The following is a 15,341-nucleotide window of genomic DNA, read 5'->3' as shown; positions in this document are numbered from 1 at the left end:
ACGGAGGGGAATGTTTGCGGGGAACCTTCTGTCACCGAACATTATGGGGGTATTTACCATGGGTTGAGCCGCGATGCAGCTAGTACATAAACCCCCTCAAAGACTCAACCAGTCGGACAGAGGATCACCTCAATCAAAGAGCATCATCTACTCTATACCTAATAACTTAATTTCTTTCGACTTTGACACATATCTATTGCATCTCACTAGAAAGCTTGAACAAGTTAACAAACCCAATAATTCAATATGCGTGGAAAGGTCGCTCTCGAAGAAGCCTTTGAGGTGAAGGGCATGGATGAGGAGATCGATGCCCAGGCAGCCCTCTACATCGCCCCCAAAGATGTTGAACGCTACAAGCGTCAGATCGTGTCTATCACGGACGAACGCTTGCAGCTGTCCGACCAGAACGGCATTGGATACAGCATCCTCTCCCTGACCGTCCCGGGTATCCAGGGCATCACCGAAAAGGACAAGGCGGAGAAACGGGCCCGCGATGTAAACAACTACATCCATGATCAGATCAAGGACCACCGTGATAGATTGGGAGCATTCGCAGCTCTGTCAATGCATGATCCCAGACAGGCGGGACATGAACTTCGCCGCTGCGTGAAGGAGCTGGGCTTTCACGGAGCCTTGTTGAATGATGTTCAACATACCGGGGAGGGAGACGATGACCAGCCTCTGTTTTACGATCAGCCCGACTACGATGAGTTCTGGAGAGTGGCTGTGGAGTTGGACGTCCCAGTCTACCTTCATCCTGCCGCACCCTTGCGGGATACCCAACTCTATAAGCAGACCTACGAGGACCGCAAGTATCTCATCGGGCCACCCCAGAGCTACTGCAACGGAGTTGCATTGCACCTGATGGGAATTATCGTCAACGGCGTGTTCGATAGATTCCCCAACTTGAAGGTGATCATCGGACACATGGGCGAACGCATCCCATTTGACTTCTGGCGAATGGACCACTGGGTCAAGGGAGTGACACGGCCGCTGGCAGAGAAGAACGGAGATACTGTTTGCCAGAAGGAACCCCTCTACTACTTCAAGCGCAACATCTACATCACCACCAGTGGACATTTCAGCACCCAGAACCTGCGCTACCTGTACGAGTGGCTCGGCGATGAGCGAATGATGTTCAGCGTTGACTTCCCTTACGAGCGAATGGAGCATGGCTGCCAGTGGTACGATGATGATGAGGAGAAGATCAAGGAGGCACTGGGTGGCCGGGACGGATATCTTCGTGTTGGCAGGGACAACGCAAGAAGGTTGTTCAAGCTCAGCAAGTTCAAGGATTGTGATGTTGTTTAGGAAATGCAGCTGGGAAACGATCAATATTGAAAGGCGTTGATTTGCTTAATAGGGGCGTTGCTTTGACCTGAAACTGGTGGGAAACACAAAATGGGTATCGTACTGCATGCTTTTCGACTAACCGAGATTGTTACACAATTTGTTATGTTACTTTCAATGAGGTGAATCTACTTGCTTTTGCTTTTGTATTGATTGAACCTTGATACGTAAGAGCTGTTTAACTACTATACCGTAGACTACCTCCGGTATTCCCTTGAGCTCGATAGTATTGTACTTGAGATGAAAGCCCACCTAAACAGGCATTTTAACTAACACGTCTAAGAGTATGACGAACCTTCGAGACATAACTGACCCAATAGTATTCATATCCTCCGTATCAATTGCCACTCCTGGGTTGTAGAGCCAATATATCAGTCTCAGGCATCTATTCAAATCCTACCAACGTCAGGGCCCTCTTCCAAAAAAGACATCATGAATATAGCTCCACATGTTCTGTCGCTCCAATTATAGAAAGCTAAATAATTAAATACTTACTGCCTCGAGCATTCTTTTTCATCATTGAGACCCATCCAGGATTAAGGAGGTGGGGTTTGAAACACACCACTATGTCTATAAGGACTAACAAATCGGTAAATTGCGCGAGGTCCATCCCCCGGACAGAAACCCGAGGCTTCGCAGATCTCCGAGGATTGAAGTCCAAGCGCTGGAAGTCAAGTCCCGGTAACGGAGATTTAGTTCCCGTTGGGCGGTCTGATCCAATCAGAAGGGATATTTGGTCGCTTTGTGCGTTATTAATCGAGTTTAGTACTAGGTACTCGGTTGGAGAGGATCGGCTGTGTACGAAGAGGTACTTGGTCTAAGGTATTTCTCCGAGGTGGCGTTGCATGGGGGTTCGGATTATAGAGCAGGCCACTGCCTGTCTACTGCCTGTCTACTGAATGCTACTAGTAGTCTTACTCATCTGATCAATGTGCATGTGTATCTGGTTGTTCATTGTATTGTATGAGAGTATTTTCGTCTCTGCTATCTGTCTTGATCGGAGGCGGCATCAGTCTTGCGCAAAAGACTGTATCATGTATCATAATACTCATATAGACGTGACAAGCGTAATGATATGTTTAAGGCAACATCACAGCGAAGGCTTCGCGGCGACATATTTGCCCTTCGTTCCATCAAGTTGCGCCTCCAAGACCGCCGTGGTACCATTCTGCACACTCTTGATAGCCTCAGGTAACAGCTTCCTCAGCTGAGCAACATTAGCAGCCTGGGCACCCCAGAAGGTACCGCCAGATGCAGCTGTCGCGATACCCGGATAGTCTGGAGTCGGGGCGAACGAGATGTTGAGGTCTTCGTTCGTAGCACGGGATCCATCGCCGTTCGGATGGACGAGGAGCATACTGCGCCGAGGGGCATTCCAACCCTTGTTGTTGAGCACAATCGTAAGGATGGGAATGTTGTAGCGACGAGCAACCCAGTAAACAGACCCTGGAACAGAGAAGAGATAGGTGCCATCGCCAACGATCTGGCAGACGAATTTGCCCTTGTTTGTCCCGCCGTGTTTGGCGTCGGTGGCGAGCTTGATGCCCAGGGCACCGCCACCGGACCAGCCGAGTCCACCACCACCGCAGTTGATCCAGGATTTCGGTAGGGTAGGGGCGATTTGGTCGGCCACGTGGGTAGTGAGAGTTACGGATTCGATGGCCCAGATGGTATCCGATGGGCAGGACTGGCGTAGTTGGCTGATGAGATAGTTGGCATTGAGGGGAGCGACATCCCCGCCGGGAGGTAAGCGGGCGAGGTTGTAGATAGCTTGGCGTGTCTTCTGGAAAACCTCTGCACGGCGCTTGCCACGAGCACGGTTCTCATCTGACTGGACTGTCTGCTGAATGGAGGGGTTGGAGGCAACATATTCGTTGAGCTGCTTGAAAGCAGTTGCCGATTCGGCGCGGAAGGTCGCTATAGTGGGAATATAGGCAACAGGGATCTGCTGCTTGAGGGGGTCGACATCGACATGAATGATGCGGGCAGAGTCGGAAGGCTTGCAGAGCGTCGGGATCCAAGGTACGTCACAGTCGGCAACAAGGATGAAGTCGGCAGACTTGATGGCATCATGAACACCAAAACGCATGCCTAGCCACGCAGGATGGTCGCCAGGGAAGCACATGTCACAGCCGCCTGTGTCGAGGACGCGGATGCCCTGGAAGGTGTTGGCGAGAGTGACCAACTCGTGGACACCTCGTACCTCCCGGCCAGAGTAACCGACAATGACCAGGGGGTTCTTCGCAGCTGCGAGTTCTGATGCAATCAATTCGACACCTTCGGTTGGGAGAGCAGATGGGGAGACTGGCGCCCAGTGACTCTGATTGAGAGAGTAAGGAGTGATATCCTCCTCCATGACCTCTCGTGCACCGGCCAGATAGACAGGTCCCTTGGGATCACTCGTAGCGAATTGAAGAGCGCGGTTGACCATCTGCTTGATATTCTTACCAGATCGGATTTCCGCGGCATATCGGCAGTATTGTGAGACGATCTGCTTCTGGTCGGGAACATCTTGGATCCAGTGGATATATTCTGTGCGCGAACCACGCATTTCCCCTTCAATGGTATACGGGGAGAGACCGGCGAAGATCAAGACGGGGGCTCGGCCACAAGATGCGTTGTGGATAGCAGCTGCGAGTCCCTGGGTACCGACATCGACATGAACAATCACACACTGAGGTTCCCCGGTCAAGCGGGCATAGCCGTCGGCCATAGACAGAGCCACCATCTGCCAAGGAGGCATGCGGGGTTAGTGTCCGGTCGAGATCCACAACGAGATTGCATTGATCGACTCACCTCGTTGGGACAGGTTATGATCTTTGGGAAGGCATCGGGCTTTTCTTTCTGGCCCTTGACCATAGCCTCGAGAATAGAGGGGTGGTCAGAGCCAAGGTTGACAAAGACATGGGAGACCCCAGCCTGGAAGGTTAGCTTGACCGACGTTCTCTTGTGGATGGGGACAGTACCTCCCAGAGTGCCTCGAAGAAGGCAAAGGATGCTGTGTAGACCCTGGAGACTGTCAATGAATATGAAACAAGCAAGAAAGGCCAATTGAGAAATTGTAGTGACTCACATGGTCGCAATCAGTCAACAACTGTAATCTAAGGGTGCGCAATTGAGATAGACTGAGTTGACCGAGAGCAATGCGGAGTAAAGGAAGGGGGATACAACAATTCGGGGATAGATTGATAAAGCCGGCTTAATAAAGGACAGGCTCGGGGGCAAGTCCGAACTGGTGAGGAGAAAGTGCAGTTTAACACCGAGGTTAACGGCTTTCACTGAGTAATCACCCAACGGGGTAAGTAGTTCGTCAATAAGGTTGGCACGATGAGGTGGAACCCATAGTTGAGCTGCAAGGTGCAATCATGGCGCGGAGCTGAGAATTTAGGGTGGAGGTGGTCATCTTTCGACTATGTGCCGGAAGCCGATCAGCAGCAACAACAATAATGGGATCAAAAATGCCCAGTATCACGAGTATTCGATCAGCCCTATTCTGCCCAGTTCTCTCCGACAGGAGCTTGTTTCAGAGCCAAGCTGGTAGTTGGTGGATCCATCCACCGATTAATCTTACTAGAACAGTTCCACTGCTCATCGGCCAGTTTCTCAATTGATTATCACTGGTTATCGTCAGCCCGCATGACGTCGTGGCCGCGTCCCTCGCCAGTTGCTTGCGGTTTTCAAGGGATGCGCTCACCACATCATTTGCAGTAATGGCCCCAATTAATAGTTATATTATCCCATGGCCATCCAGAATCTGAATGCTGACCGGTAAATAACCCCCAAATACGTCATCTCGTAGGCAGGCAGCCATCCTTTCATATTAATATTAATATTAATAGTCATGGTCGCGCCAGTGGCCTGGGGTCCCGCCAGCGAATCCACCTGGATACCCCTTTTTAAACTCGTCAGCGCCGTGTATTCTTTGAGTTTGGCTTCGTTTATTTTCTGGTTTCTTCGTCAGCCCAAAAGTGCCAATCAAGTGCGAACCACCATGCTCTCCGACACTGTGTATGAGCTCTGTCATGACGAGAAGACCGTCACCTCAGAGCTTTTGCAGGATCCATCGCAATCGCCCACTAAGCTATTCCAAAAGTTATATCATGATCGGAAGTCAAAGTCTCACAAATCTGATTCGAACGAGTCGGTCGACAAGGACGACCATGAACTGCGAAAGGTTCTGCAGTGTGGTAACTGGGGCAGTACTCAACCCAGCGACCTTTTCTTGAAGGTAATCAATCAATTAATACTATCACTTTCTTCTTTGGAGAGACATACCTGACAGGAATCAGATCTACCACGATGCGCTTTGCGCACTGGAAAAGAATCCCATGTCCGGGGTAGTCTCCCCGCCACTGATGGGCAGCCACGGCGTAGTCCCTCTGACTATTATCGCCCCATTGCCTGATATCTGTCGCCACATGGCCAATTGCATTGTACGAGCTGAGAAGGAAGTGTTCCTGGCGACGAATTTCTGGATTCACTCGGATGCCTCCACATTGGTAACCAATGCGTTCCGAGAGCTATCCCGACGAGCCGGTGAGCGTGGAACGAAAGTGATTGTCAAGATGGTCTATGATCGCGGAGATCCGCAGCAGCTGTTCGAGAACCACCTCCCAGTGCCAGAGAAGAAATACACCAGCGAAAAGGTGCAGCTTCCTGCGGCTCATGAGATCCCCAACATCGACCTGCAGGTCGTCAATTACCACCGACCTATCTTCGGGACCTTTCACGCCAAATTCATGGTAATCGATCGGCGAATTGGACTGCTGCAGAGCAGTAACGTGCAGGATAACGACAACCTGGAGATGATGATTCATGTCGAGGGACCCATTGTGGATGGGTTGTATGATACGGCGTTGATTTCGTGGGGTCGTTCTCTCGAACCCCCACTGCCCATGTTGGACTCGCCCGCCACGGGGGCTCCCATTCCTTGTCACGCCTCGCAGCAGCCAGACTATGATGCTCCAGACCCGGGGCCTCTCCCAGAACTTACTGTTGACGAACATCACTATGACCCGGATATTCGGGCTGAGGCCCAGCGCATGAACGGTTTGCTGTTACCACGGGAGGGAGAGACCAGAACGCAAGCTGTGACTCGTCGCTTAAGTATGCATGCACCGCAACCACTAGCGCTACAGATCCATGCAGGGCCAGAAACTAATCTTCAATGAATAGATACCACAATCCAAACTGACATGTCTGCGGACGCCCCCGAAAGCGACCAAGAACTCATCATGCAGCCCTACGTCGTCCTCCCACCACACGATCCCTTCCCCATGGCCGTCATCAACCGGGAACCCTGGGGCGCCCCCAACCACAGCAGCATCCACACGCCACAGAACAGCAGCTTTCTCGCAGCAATAAATAACGCGCAGGAATCCATCTTTATCCAAACGCCCAACATGAACGCCGAGCCCATCGTCCAGGCTCTGATCGAGGCCGTCAAGACCCGCGACGTCACCGTCACATGCTACTTGTGTCTGGGGTACAACGACGCCGGCGAATTACTGCCGTTCCAGAATGGGACGAACGAGATGGTTGCGCACCGAATGTACAAGGCGCTAGACACGGACGAGCAGCGATTCCGTCTGCGGATCTTTAATTATGTGGCGAAGGATCAGGTCCGGCCGATTCATAATAAGTTTAAGCGGAGGAGTTGTCATATTAAGTTGATGATTGTGGATGAGAAGGTTGCTATTCAAGGTAACCCGTTCCAATACAATATTTTAAAGCGATGTGAAAACTGACAAGATGCAGGTAATGGAAACCTGGACACCCAATCCTTCTACCACAGCCAGGAGGTAAATCTCCTGCTGGACTCCCCATTCGTCTGCCGCGCCTGGCGTGAAGCCATCGACCGGAACCAGAACACGGCGTACTACGGCGGCGTCAGCCCTGAAGACGGTTGCTGGCATGATCCAACGACCAATGATCTCCCCGTGGGATCGATTGGCGTAGACCCGGGACACTTCAGCTGGGCACGGGGAGCAGTAGGAGCGGTGCAGAGGGTCAGAGGAGCGGGTGGTTTTTAGTATAGTAGCATACTTGCTTGGTATTTTGGATGATTTTGATTTGACCATTATCTACTAGCGATATATTGGACATGTACGACTTTAGCATAGTGTTAGCTTGTTTGGATAGTCATACAGTTGGATAAATACTATACCTTCCCCAGGACATTACCTCATTCCCATCCCTCAGTAACTAATTCAACATTACCCACCACCCAAAATGAATGAACCTAAACCACCGCAAGAACCAATATACGACCTCCCCCTCCGCGACATAACAACCTACACCCACTCTCCCACCACTTCTACCACCCACCACACCGCAGCCCGAACCGCCCTCCTCGACGCCCTCTCCTGCGCCATCGAAACCGCCTCGAAATCCCCCTCCGCACGAGCCCTCCTGGGCCCCATCATCCCCGGCACCACCGTCCCCCACGGATTCCCCGTCCCGGGTACCTCTCACACCGTAGACCCAGTAAAGGGTACCTTCGACCTAGGCGTCTTAATCCGCTACCTAGACCACAACGATGCGAGTTGGGGGATGGAATGGGGACATCCATCGGGTAGGTACTTCCCTTACCTCTTATTCCTCACCACCAATTCCTTAATACTAATAAACTAAATGAACAGACAACATCGCCGCCCTCCTCGCGACATCCGACTACCTAAGCCGCCACCCTAAATATTCCAATGTTAAAACGAATCCAACAATCTCCACCCTTCTCTCTGCAATAACCAAATCCTACGAGATCCAAACACACTACCAAGCGCTCAACGCCTTCCACGCACACAACCTCGACCATGTCATTCTCGTCGAGTTGGCTTCAGCGGCCGTCTGCTCGTGGATGATGGGGCATTCTGCCACACAGACGCAGAGTGTTCTATCCCATGTGTGGCTGGACGCGGGACCGAGTCGCTTGTATCGCACACACCCGTGCACTGTGCCTCGCAAGGGATGGGCGGCTGCTGATGCGGCGGCGAGGGCGGTTGCGTTGGTGTTCAGGGCGGATAGGGATGATGGGAGCGGGGAGGCGATGAGGGGTGTGGGGAGTGTATTGAGTCATGAGGGGGGCGGGTTCAGGGATGGGAGGTTTGGGGGGAGGGAGTTTGAGTTTGTAAGTAAGCTTGGGGAGATGGAAGGAAGGGGGGTGGAAGGAGTGATGTATAAGATTATGCCGGTGGAGGGACATGGGTGTGCGGCTGTTGAGGCTGTTTTGGGGCAGATGGAGAACGAGCCGGGGGTGGTGTGGGAGGAGGTGGAGGAGGTGGTGGTGAGGGTGCCTTGGGCGGCGAAGTATATTATTTCTAGGCCGGGGAGGGAGGAGTTGAAGTGTGCGGCGGAGAGGGATCATTGTTTGGAGTGGGTTGTTGCGGTTGCGATGGTGAAGGGGAGGGGGATTGAGGTGGAGGATTATGGGGATGAGGGGGGGTGGGTGGGGGATGGGAGGGTGGAGGAGTTGAGGGGGAGGATTGTGGTGAAGGAGGATGAGGAGTTGACGAGGGATTATTTGGATGTTGGGAAGAGGAGTATTGCTGCTGGGGTGGTGGTCAGGTTGAAGGATGGGCGGGTGTTGGAGGAGGTGTTGGTGGAGTTTCCGGTTGGGCATGTGAGGAATCCGAGGACGGGGGAGGAGGTTAGGAGGAAGTTTGTGAGGAATATGCGGTTGATGTTTAAGGAGGAGGAGATTCAGAGGATTTTGGAGGTGGTGGAGAGGGATGATGCTAGGGTTTGTGAGTTGGTGGATCTGCTGGCGAGGTCAGAGACACATCTATGAGCAGTAGGTGATATTTCGGGATTGGGAATGAGATATAGTAAGTGGTATTAGATTGGTTCCGGCCCTCGTTAGATTAGTGGTATATCAATGTTGCGGTACACAAGATGGCATGGCCACTCCCTGGAGCGTCAAGTATACATCTGTTCCCCATCCCCACAAGCTCTGCACCGCAATGCTCCCTCCAAAATACTCTGCATATGCCCGACTCAGCGGCAGCCCATACCCCAGCCCGGCGATGCTGCTCAAGTGGCCCCCGCTCCCGGATATCGTGTTTAGAGCGTCCATGCTGCCATTCTCCGACCCGTTCATACCATAATCGGAGAAGGTAGTGAAGCTGTAGGACCAGATGTTCGGCAGCACCTCCGGAGGGATACCTCCACCCCGGTCTCGAATGCGGATCGTGATGCTCTGCTGCGACGGCGACCAACACTTGATCGACTCGTTGGCATCCGCCGTTCCCACCACGGTGTCCATGTGAAATCCAGTATCCGAATCGGAGTGACTCCACTTCTCCTTCGCCTTCGGATCATGTACCGGACTGGCAGGAACATCAGGTGCCGCAGCAATGGTCACCTCGATGGGCTCATTCCCATTCCCGGACTCTATAACCGCCCGGAAAGCATTTTTCAGCAACTCCGTAAGAATATACTCCACGTGGACCGGCACATGTGCGAAAGAAGCGTCCGGCTGTCCGCCGATATTCAACCGTGGACGGACCCCATACTTCAGCTCGCAGATCTCGCCCACGAAGTCCTCGCACGACTTGACTATGCGGGCGGGTTGCAGCGCGGTATCAATGACTCCAATGTAGTTTGATGGTGCAGCATCCTTCGGTGCTTCTTGTTGTTCAGATGGATCGTCACGGACCGGCTGGGAGGCAAAGTGCAGCGCCAAGTGTTGCTCTGCTATAAGCCGCGTGCCGATTCTGGCGCGCAGATGCGTGTCCAGGAACCGAGTCACCTCAGTGGGATCGATGTATCGGCGACATTCGAGAAAGCCGCGGGCGAGAATGGGAATGGTGTTCGTATGCGTATGCACGAGATCGGCGAGTACCTCTGCGAATTGGTTCTCCTCCTCTAGCGTCGTGACCTGGCGTTGCTGATATGGCAGGAGTGTCGAGAGCGAGTGTAGGTAGTTGTTATAGATCTTGGATACATGCGGATTCGATACGACGATGAAAGGGAGGTTGCGGAGAGCCTCGATACGAGACGCTAGGCGGGCCGGAAGAAGGGAGAGCGTGAAGTTGGCCGAGGCCAGGAGGGCATCTTTGCACAGGGGCGGACGCCCATGTCTATTCAAGTTAGCAATTATCCCCAGATCGATAATAGTGTTGAACGCATGCTGCATACTTGAGCAGATCTGCTAGAGTCAATGGTCGGCGACGACTGGCGGCGAGACGTGCAACTTCATCATTGGCGCCGTAGGCAAACGCGTGCCGTGGGGATGTAGTCGTCTGCACGAGATGTGACGAAGAAAAGGACCTTGCTGGAAGGGTTGAGAAACAATGATATCGAAGGCTAGCACCCCGAGACACAGTCTGCAGGGCTCGTCTTACCGCCATGGTAGAAGTTGGCCATGGCGACTTGCAAGACACAGCAGTCAATGACCTCACAAGCCGGACTCCGTGGGGGATCCGTCTCACGTGCTGCCGGAGATTCGCCAGTTGACTCACCCATACAACCAATATTCGCCAAGAATATGAAATGTAGCCATTTGTGATGCGACGTAGCTATCTGCATGCACTCTCCAGCCACATTAACTGTACTCCGTTAATCCCTGTCTGCATAGACATCATCGATCCTGCACTGCACCCAAAGTGGTGTGCACTGGTTGGTCCCTACTAGTCCGACCCCTCGGTCCCCTTATCAGGGCGTGAGATCGACCCCCGCAGGTGCCTAACTCTTACTTACTTCTTACTACTAGCCGCAGAGTATAAATAAACCCTCCCCTGTCCCACATCGGGCAACTCATCTTACATCTTTCATCAACATTTTCAGGTCAAAGATTCACAGATTACTTTCTCACTCAAGAACTACTTCTCTTCGTCAAAACAAATATACCGCCAACATGCCTCACCAGTACATGGTTCGTTTGTTGTCCTGTCCCGTCCCACTCCCGTCTCTAGCTAAATGCTAACGAATTTCTTAATTTACAGGTCAGCCTCAAGAAGGAGTCTCCCCCTGAGGAGCTTGAGAAGTGAGATATACCATAGTTTACCCAGAAAAAGCCTGGTCCTAATACTTGTGTGTAGGGCCAAGAAGACCGCCACCGACAACGGAGGCAAGATCGTGAAGGAATTTGCTCTGGTCAAGGGATTCGTGTATGAACATCTTCCCCACTGTCAAGCTTACTATCTTTTGCATAATCAACTAATTATTGATTCTATAGTGTTCAATACGACGATGAGCAAGTCTCCACCCTCGAGTCCACCGACCACATCCACGTCGAGAAAGACAGCGAAGTCTCGATCCAGTAAACAAAGGTTATTAGAACGGGAACTGGTCCGGCCGTATGACTACTTTGTGGGAGCTTAGATTACTTCTATGGTCTTATTTGTTATATTGAATGTATGAATTATGATATTATTTACATGAAGAAATCTTGTCACCAGCCAACAAGTAGACATAATCTGTAAAATTTGAGGGGCACAGATTTCAAGTGCCTGGTATAAAGAGCTCTACATATTGTGTGTACACCGGTGATGTTACACAACTACCCCTCAAAAGTCTTACTTCTCATTAACTATGGATGAATGCACCTGGCATTTCCGGATTCGTATTGAATTGCATTGTTCCATCCTGTGATTCCCTGCGGCAATGACGCACCCGATGACGTTATCCCGCGAGGGGCAGTCACGTGTTGTATACTATCAACAGCTTATGAATGACGTGGATGAAGATCTAAAGAAATATCTGTGTGGATCATAGGAGTATAGATGAGATATCGATAAATCATATGATATGCTGTTATCTCACTACAGACTATGTGGTCATATATCCTTCAAAAAGCCCACCTCAATCACCTTCTCGGCTCCCAGCCCCAACGAAGCAATCTTCGCTCGGGTATTGTCCCGAATCCATAGGAAGATCTCCAGCACAAATCGCCTAAAAATGTTCGTGCCCCTTTTGACTCTCATCTGCTCCTTGCCAGTGATGTACAGCACGTTATGTGCACAAGCCTTCTCCAGCAGTGCTACCGGATCGACCGGCCTCCCTCGGCTAGTGATCGTCCGGGACTCTTCAGCACTCGTCGAATCTTGACCTATATCCCGGCTCAGCTGACTTATGCTCGTGCTGGCTTCTGTCGGAGCAGTCGTATGTCTATGCTCAATCAAGTACTTGCGGACCTGATCAGTGATGGTACTAGCGAGGTCCGGGGAAATGATCTCGTCATTGTAGCCGTAGCGGACAACCAGACGGTAGCAATTTGGAATTGCAAGTTTCGAAACAGTGTAGCGATCATCGATAGGGACTGATGGAGTTTCGAGAGGTCGTAGGTGAAAGAAGATGATCGTCTCAAACATAGTCGTGAGCTTCAGGATGAACTGGCTAAAGACGATGGGCGTGGTCTCTCCAGCTTTGTCAAAGAATATCCCCACGCCCTGAGTGGTACTCAAAGGTGCACCATCAAACCGATCTGTAAGGCGAATGCTACCATCTTGATCTTTGGTCACGAAATGCGATGTGGGGAAGCGATCTTCCGCTTCAGCAAACCATTGCTGCTCCTTTCCAAATCGCCAGAGGAGAAAGAGCAGGGCGAGAATGGTGGCTACGGCGAGAGTGAACCATGCGCCAGTGGGGACTTTTGTTAGTGCCGAAGATAGGTATGCCCCGTCGAAGCAAGCAATTGTCAGCCAGGGCAGGAAGACAAGGTAAGGGCTCTTGCGCCACACAAACATTGCTACCATTGCAACCATGCATGTGTCGAAGAAGGTGACGAAGATGACACACACTCCGTATGCGTTTCCAAGAGATGTAGTCTGCTCTTCATTAGCGCACTCCAATGAGCATAGAACCGATTGACATACGTTGTTATAGATAGACGCCACAAGTATCGTCCCGATCATTAATAGCCAGTTCGCAAGCGGTATGTAAAGCTGTCCATGGAATATATCGGATGTATGAACAACTTTGAATTGTGGGAGGTATGAGAGCTTCATCACTTGCGCTAGGAGCTAAACGGTGTTAGACTGGTCATACCTTGAAAGCGAGGTTCATACCTGAAATGTAGCAGTGATAATTGCCTGCGATGCAACTATAGCTGCTAGAATGGCAATTACAAGCGCAGGATAGATGGTGCCTGGGGGAGCTGCGTTGTAGAACGGATTCGAGTATGCTTCTGGATGCACACTGATGTATGCAGCCTGCCCGATGTATGCCAGAAGTAGGCAGGGAAATGTATAGCATAACCAACTTATCTGGATCGCCCGACGACTAAAAGCACCAAGGTCGGCAAAAAGGGCTTCGACTCCGGTAAAGGCAAGCAAAGTACCACTGAGCATTCTCCATCCTGATTCTCCGTGTCGGATCAGAAATGTGAATGCATAACCGGGGTTAAAGGCGACAAAGACCCCGGCATCGTATTTAGCAAGGTTATAGATTCCAAACGCAGCGTTGAATCCAAGCCAAATGATAACTATTGGGGCAAAGGCGAACGTAACCCGCGTGATACCAAGTGGCTGTAGCAAGAACAAGATGACCAAAATAGCATCCGTGACCCCGATGACAGTGCCTTTGGAAATGTTTGGAGAAACAACTTCAATTCCCTGGACGGCACCCAGCACGGATTGAGCGGGAGTGAGCAGGCCATCCGCGAGAACCATCGTAACGGCCAGTACTCCTACGACTTTCAGTAGGCGCTTCGCGAACTTGCTTGTTTCCAGGCTGTGTCTAGCAAATCTGCTGGAGCTCTCGAGATCAATTGACAGGTGTCTCTTCATCTGCACAAGGGATGCCTCTCGAGGATCTCGATGAGTGATATTCATCTGAGCTGGTCAATTTTATCCGGCACAGAGAGAGGTGTGTCTTACATAGCGACTGAGCAGAGAATATGTGCTAAATGTACCTCCCTCTCCATCGTTGTCCGCGTGAAGGATAATGAAGATGTATTTTATGGTCACCATAATAGTAATACTCCAGATTATAATGGAGAGCACTCCAATAAGGTCTTGGCGAGACGGTGCCTCGGTGAACGTAGACGAAAAGACGTAGAGCGGGCTGGTTCCAATATCTCCGTATATGACACCGATTGACTGGTATGCGAGCCAAAGAAGCATTTTGCCGGAGAAATCCTGCTGGTTTTAGCCTGCGTGCTTCTGAACACTGGAATCCTGTCAGGCAGTACCTGTCTTTGCTTGAAGTCTGTAGGTCTGCGCAAGCCCGGGTCATCATCCTCGCCAATAGTACTCACAGTACTAATGGCTCGATCCAGATGATTGTTATTCCATGGGCGAATGTTGTAGATCGAGTCTTGAGTCTGTTGAGATTTTTCTTTCACCGTGGCCAGTGATGGCAGTTCCTTCAAGGCCTCTGGGTCAGGGTCCATTCTGCTGCGAGGCAAAGACAGACTCGTGAGAGTACTGGCAGCTAGCTAGCTTAAAGGTCGGGTCACGTCAGTTAAGGAGGTATGGGATGACGCAGAGCTATGTACGATTCACCTTTATAGAAGCCACTGAACATTGTAGTACTTATATTGATGGTTCAGGCGGCAAGAATCGTAGATAAGCGTCAGCTTCTGAACAAATCCTCATCCCGCGTGCTCTTCCCACGCTTGTGGACACACATTGCAGCCATCGTATACGAGCCATCGAACGCCATCTGGCTATATCCTTATCTCGATGGAAATAAGGATTGGATGATACCCCAAGAATATTTTAGATAATGCACAGATAGCTATAGATAAAAGCTGCAAGCACCTTGAGAGGGATTTTTCTGGTCCAACCTCTTGAGTTCGGCCCAGAGAGTGCGGCATTTGTTAGCACCAATAGTTGCTTGGTGCATTCACGGGAAGCTCAATGCATCCCGCACCACATGGCGCTGATCATTCGCTCCGACTCGCTGATGCTGGGATGTCAAAAGAAATAAAGATATGGTGCGGAAGTACAGACCAAAAATCTGGCGTTTTACGGGGGTGGTGACTTTAATTCACATGATCGTCGCTGTTTCATCCCATTTCCTAGGGTCGCCTCTGGGCAACGCATGGATCC

At 51.2% G+C, this 15,341-nt stretch overlaps 7 protein-coding genes across 7 annotated transcripts; 4 read left to right on the top strand and 3 right to left on the bottom strand.

Annotated features, from left to right (window-relative positions):
• Window positions 1–246: 246 nt before the first annotated feature.
• Window positions 247–1,311, top strand: AtWU_05897 (amidohydrolase family protein; the record flags this gene model as incomplete). The annotated part of the gene is made up of 1 exon (XM_035501007.1): window positions 247–1,311. The coding sequence occupies one exon, from the start codon at window positions 247–249 to the stop codon at window positions 1,309–1,311; it is 1,065 nt and encodes a 354-aa protein (XP_035356900.1).
• A 1,129-nt stretch (window positions 1,312–2,440) lies between these two features.
• On the bottom strand, window positions 2,441–4,209 carry AtWU_05896 (putative thiamine pyrophosphate enzyme; the record flags this gene model as incomplete). The annotated part of the gene is made up of 2 exons (XM_035501006.1): window positions 2,441–4,078; window positions 4,147–4,209. 2 exons carry the CDS (start codon window positions 4,207–4,209, stop codon window positions 2,441–2,443), a joined length of 1,701 nt encoding a protein of 566 aa, XP_035356899.1.
• Window positions 4,210–5,341: 1,132 nt separating this feature from the next.
• Window positions 5,342–7,382, top strand: AtWU_05895 (IQ calmodulin-binding motif protein; the record flags this gene model as incomplete). Its single annotated transcript, XM_035501005.1, has 4 exons — window positions 5,342–5,578; window positions 5,640–6,456; window positions 6,526–7,053; window positions 7,108–7,382. 4 exons carry the CDS (start codon window positions 5,342–5,344, stop codon window positions 7,380–7,382), a joined length of 1,857 nt encoding a protein of 618 aa, XP_035356898.1.
• Window positions 7,383–7,581: 199 nt separating this feature from the next.
• Window positions 7,582–9,136, top strand: AtWU_05894 (putative 2-methylcitrate dehydratase (PrpD); the record flags this gene model as incomplete). The annotated part of the gene is made up of 2 exons (XM_035501004.1): window positions 7,582–7,924; window positions 7,992–9,136. 2 exons carry the CDS (start codon window positions 7,582–7,584, stop codon window positions 9,134–9,136), a joined length of 1,488 nt encoding a protein of 495 aa, XP_035356897.1.
• Window positions 9,137–9,220: 84 nt separating this feature from the next.
• On the bottom strand, window positions 9,221–10,713 carry AtWU_05893 (alpha-ketoacid dehydrogenase kinase family protein; the record flags this gene model as incomplete). Its single annotated transcript, XM_035501003.1, has 3 exons — window positions 9,221–10,427; window positions 10,486–10,621; window positions 10,692–10,713. 3 exons carry the CDS (start codon window positions 10,711–10,713, stop codon window positions 9,221–9,223), a joined length of 1,365 nt encoding a protein of 454 aa, XP_035356896.1.
• A 490-nt stretch (window positions 10,714–11,203) lies between these two features.
• On the top strand, window positions 11,204–11,612 carry AtWU_05892 (uncharacterized protein; the record flags this gene model as incomplete). The annotated part of the gene is made up of 4 exons (XM_035501002.1): window positions 11,204–11,221; window positions 11,292–11,332; window positions 11,388–11,456; window positions 11,525–11,612. 4 exons carry the CDS (start codon window positions 11,204–11,206, stop codon window positions 11,610–11,612), a joined length of 216 nt encoding a protein of 71 aa, XP_035356895.1.
• A 513-nt stretch (window positions 11,613–12,125) lies between these two features.
• Window positions 12,126–14,680, bottom strand: AtWU_05891 (potassium transporter 5; the record flags this gene model as incomplete). The annotated part of the gene is made up of 5 exons (XM_035501001.1): window positions 12,126–13,115; window positions 13,164–13,310; window positions 13,356–14,120; window positions 14,166–14,426; window positions 14,480–14,680. 5 exons carry the CDS (start codon window positions 14,678–14,680, stop codon window positions 12,126–12,128), a joined length of 2,364 nt encoding a protein of 787 aa, XP_035356894.1.
• Between the last annotated feature and the right edge of the window lie 661 nt (window positions 14,681–15,341).

This window comes from Aspergillus tubingensis, assembly GCF_013340325.1.
Source record: "Aspergillus tubingensis WU-2223L DNA, scaffold_7, whole genome shotgun sequence".
Taxonomy (NCBI): domain Eukaryota; kingdom Fungi; phylum Ascomycota; class Eurotiomycetes; order Eurotiales; family Aspergillaceae; genus Aspergillus; species Aspergillus tubingensis.
The sequence above is the reverse complement of the archived record's forward strand: the minus strand, read 5'-3'. Positions and strand labels throughout refer to the sequence as shown.